Raw genomic sequence first — 4,792 nt, forward strand, 5'->3', positions numbered from 1 at the left:
CTCTATATCTATTAAAACATGTTTACCCTTTCAATATTATCGGATTATAATATGTAATCATTTCATTAGCTATTAGTTTTTTTTTTTCTATTGAGAGTAAACTTTAATAGGCTAAAGTTGAGTCATACTTAATTGAAAATTTTAAATATGGACAAGTTTATTTTCATGTGTCAAATAACATTTTCTTGCAACATTATGCTATAATTTGCAACTATTTACTTTTTTTATTATAAAAGATAGAGAGAGAAAGAAAGGAAAAAAAAAAAAAAACTATTTTGTTACCAAATTAACTTTTCAAGTGGAACAGTTTGTTTTATTGCCAAATAAATCCAAATTTGATTTTTCTTCCCAATATAAGAGGTTAATTATTATTCTTTAATTTTGAAATATGCAAAAAAAATACACATTGGTTGACTAATTCGATAATTCCGTAAGTTTAATAGCCACTTACAAAATAGAATTTATGATAGCAGTAACAGAGTTTTTTATAGTCTTAAATATTACTAATTACTTATCATATTTAGAATACGAACAAAGAAAGTATCATGGACGGTTTTTCTAAATATTTTTATCTAATCTAAAATTTTTAAGTTTAATTTGAGTAATGATGGTTCCCATAGTTCTAATAATTAATCATATATTAAAATATATGATATTAATTCCAACCTTCTTTATGAACATTCTCTTCATGATCCATGGAGGATCTCTTTTGAATTTTTATATTTAAATATTAAATAATATCTAACAATCAATGATAACAATTCTAGATTGAGTTTGAAATTCCAATCTACCAACTCTAGATTTTCTTCTTCCTTTAAAAAAATATATACTTTTGATAGATTTTTTGTAGCTCACCACACTTGTGTAGGTGTGTTAGACTATTTCCCGTGAATCATAAACCCTAAAATCTTTCTTCATTTTTTTTATAAAAAAAGTTGTTTTAAATGATTAAATTATTGAAGATATTCAATTAAAAATATAACAAATTTTGTTATATGATAGATTTAGATGGGAAGAATCTATTCATCCATCAAATTTTATTATATACTTTTAAATAGGTTAGGTAATTTGCTATGTACTTAGAAAACCTTTCTTTAATAAACCAAGATTAATTTTAGAAAATTAGTTTTTAATCAACTGTTTCACTTAATATGAAAACCATTTTTTATAAAAAAAAACTTTAAAATGGTGATTAAGAAAATCAATTGTTATGGAACTAAAATTTAGTTCAAACACATATGGACCATCCAACTTAAAAACCAAAAATTAAAACTCGGTTACATTAGCTTTCATACAAAACACAATTTATATAATATATAAAAATAGAAGATTAAAATATCTGACATTTTTAATTAACAACAATACAAAAGGATAATTATAAGACTGAGAATGATTAATTAGACACAACATAAGGTATGGGGTTAAGATGGAGTGACTTTTTCTTACGAACAGTGAGTCCATTAGATTCTTCAACATCCAATGATTCACAACCATCAGGAAGCTTCCAATCAAACCAATAGAGAATATTAGCCAAAACAAATTCAAAAGAAGCAATCGCAAATGACAATCCAGGACACTTCCTTCTTCCACTACCAAATGGAATGAACTCAAGGTTTTGACCTTTATAATCAGCTGAATTAGTTTTGTCCATAAATCTCTCTGGAATGAACTCATTTGGATTAACCCAAAATTGAGGGTCTCTTTGAATGGCCCAAGCATTCACAAACACTCTTGTTTTTGACGGAATATAGTAACCTTCAATCTCAACGTCTGCCATTGTTTCTCTTGGCAATAAAAGAGGAACGGGTGGGTGAAGCCTTAGAGACTCTTTAATCACACATTGCATGTATTCCATTTTTTGAATGTCTTCTGCTTCTATCTTTGATTTTTTGCCAATTATCGTTCTAACTTCTTCTTGAACTTTCTTCATGATTCTTGGTTTTCTCATTAGCTCTGTCATTGTCCATTCCAATCCTGTTGCTGTTGAGTCACTTCCACCTACAAACATGTCCTATAAATGCAAAATACAAACCTAATCAAATATTTTTTTTTCTATAAAAGTTTGTATTTTCAAAAGATTTCTAAAAATATCTCTCAATATTGAATGTTATTTTTTTACATATTAAAAACAAAAAAACAAAGAGGAGAGACACATCGTCAGGAAAAACTGTTTTGTTGTTTTCGTGTTTGAAGGTCAAAATTAAAAGCACAAATGCTGGTGAGGAGTTTTAGGAGAAAAGTTAATGACAATATGACATTTATTGAAAATGGGGGGAGAATATTAATTAATTAACTCAAATTGTAAATCTAATTCTCATGAGCTGCGAGAAAAATTAGAATTTAGTTTATATAATATATAATTACATGGTAGCGTGTTTAGAAGAATTGTTTATCGAACTACCAAAGTCAATCAAATAATATTTATACAGTTTTGACAATTAAAGTCTAACCACTCTTTAGATTGTGAGAATTAAATTTTGATTTTTCTTGATCAAATTCTCTCTTTTCTTTTTTTACCTTGTGTCAATTGTATCCTAAAAAATGGATGTACGTAGCGTAATATATAAAGAGAATTAAGAAAGAGAGAACTAACCAAAACAATTGCTTTGAGGTTATCAAGAGAGAAATGATAGTCAAGCTTGTCATCTTGTTGAAGTTGTAGCATAATATCCACAAAATCCTTTTTCGATTCATAATCATCGATATTAATTACACCTCCTGATCGCTTGATCTTCTCCTTATGTTCTTCAACAACTTTACTAAAAAACTCATCCAATGTTTTGAAACAATTCTTCAAATCCCAATGAAATCCTCTAATAACATCAATAATCCAACCAAATGAAGGGAAAAAATCCTCAACACAAAACGCTGTTACTATCACCATAGCCTTTCTTGATATCTCCTCAAATCTACTCTTCCCATCTTCATCCTCAAATTTCTCTCCCAGAACACATCTTGAAACAATATTATTTGATGTTTGAAAAAACAAATGTCCAAGATCTAAACTTTGATCACTCCCAATTTTACGAATCTTATTAATAAGAGAATCGATTTCTTCATCTCTAACGTATTGAAAAGACTCAACTCTTTTCACACTAAAAAGCTCAAGGACACATATTTTTCTTGCTTGGCGCCAGTACTCGCCATAAGGGGCAAAACCCACATCTTGACATCCGTAAAGCAAGGTTTTTGCCGCAGTCGTTTGGGGTCGGTTAGAGAATACGAGGTCATGGGTTTTCATGACTTGTTCGGCTATTTTCACAGAGGAAATTATGAGGACAGGAGCTTGGCCTAGCTTTAAGAGCATTAGAGGGCCATATTCTTGGGAAAGAGTGGCCAAGGATTGGTGTGGTAGGGAGCCTAGTTGGTGAAGGTTGCCAATTAGGGGAAGTTTTGGAGGCGAAGGAGGGAAGTTGGGGGTTTTCGGTTTGAAGAAGAATAGTTTTAGTAAAAGTAAGAAGATGGAGATGAAGAAGAGCAAAGATGAGATGGGATCCATTTCTTTTGAATCTTGCTCTCCCACCAAACTTAATCTGGTTGGAGAGTTTTAGAGTGTATTTATAGATAATTTTAATATACTTTGTCGCCACGTGTCCGAGACGAGGGTATTATAAATAAAGTAAATTTAAAAAAAAAAATGGTTAACGAAAAATAGAAGTGAGTTTGAAAGTCATTTGTGTGGGGAAGATATTAGCAAATTGATAATAATCTAAGAATAATCTATTAAGCTATAGACATAAATGAATAAAGTCTTCAACTCAACAAGGTTAATTTTCATAAATATAACAAACCATTCAAATATTTACTGCTAATATAACAAAATGAAAAAGCCCATGAATCTAGTCAATTTTTTTAAAAATATTACATGTTTGTCTTCCTTTTCATCGTCTTTTTCTCTTCTTATATGGTTTTTCTTTTATTTTTTTTCGAACGGTTTATTTGGTTCAAGATCGTGTGTACCGAATATAAAATATCTATTTTAATTTTTTTTTTATCAAACTCTTATTTGGTTGTTTCAAAAATCATTAAGATATTAGATAGCCAAATCTAAATAATGTTGTATAAAAAAAAAGTAGTAATGAATCTATAAAAAATCGTTTAGAATTGGGTAGCCAAATTTAAAATCTTAACAATTAGTGTACCAAAAACTATTGAAAAAAATTATTTAAATTTTGGTAGCCAAATCTAAACGATTATTTCTTAAATATATTACCCACGCTTGTTTTTCACTGTGGACATGTGGGTTTTCAGTCTTGGAAATTGTCCTAGGTAAATATTTTGCCTCTTTGTTATATTTTTAAAAAAATCTAAAAGAATATATTGAAGCTCTAATAAGCAAACGAATAAATTCAATAACAAAAACCAATATAAAGTTAATTAAAAACTAGAGGTCCACTGCAAGTAAAAAGAAAAAAAAAATAACATCATTCACCAAACAAAGTTTTTTATTTAGGTTTTTTAAAAATATCTCATTGTTATCGATTCGAAGAAAATAAAACCAGACATGAATTGATAATGATGGATGGCATAAGAGCCATTAGAAAAATGAATTTTATTTTTGTTTCAAAAGATTTTTTTATTCACCTTAAAAATATTAAGATACCAAAATTTAATATTTTAATCTTTATCGCACGTGTCTAATGAGAAATTCTTTAATTTTGATTTTGATTTTTGATTTTTCTTCGGAATATAAGAGGTTAATTATTCTTTAATTTTACACATAGGCATATTCATGCATGTGGTCTACATATTATGAGGTTGACTAATTCGATAAATTACTATAAGTTTAATT

At 28.4% G+C, this 4,792-nt stretch overlaps 1 protein-coding gene across 1 annotated transcript; it reads right to left on the reverse strand.

Moving 5' to 3' along the window:
• Positions 1 to 1,252: 1,252 nt before the first annotated feature.
• LOC101206651 (cytochrome P450 71A1) lies at positions 1,253 to 3,529 on the reverse strand. The gene is made up of 2 exons (XM_011653535.2): positions 2,594 to 3,529; positions 1,253 to 2,011 (listed from the first exon to the last, which is right to left on the reverse strand). The coding sequence occupies exons 1-2, from the start codon at positions 3,497 to 3,499 to the stop codon at positions 1,394 to 1,396; spliced, it is 1,524 nt and encodes a 507-aa protein (XP_011651837.2). The 5' UTR covers positions 3,500 to 3,529; the 3' UTR covers positions 1,253 to 1,393.
• Between the last annotated feature and the right edge of the window lie 1,263 nt (positions 3,530 to 4,792).

Source organism: Cucumis sativus, chromosome 1 (assembly GCF_000004075.3).
Source record: "Cucumis sativus cultivar 9930 chromosome 1, Cucumber_9930_V3, whole genome shotgun sequence".
NCBI lineage: Eukaryota > Viridiplantae > Streptophyta > Magnoliopsida > Cucurbitales > Cucurbitaceae > Cucumis > Cucumis sativus.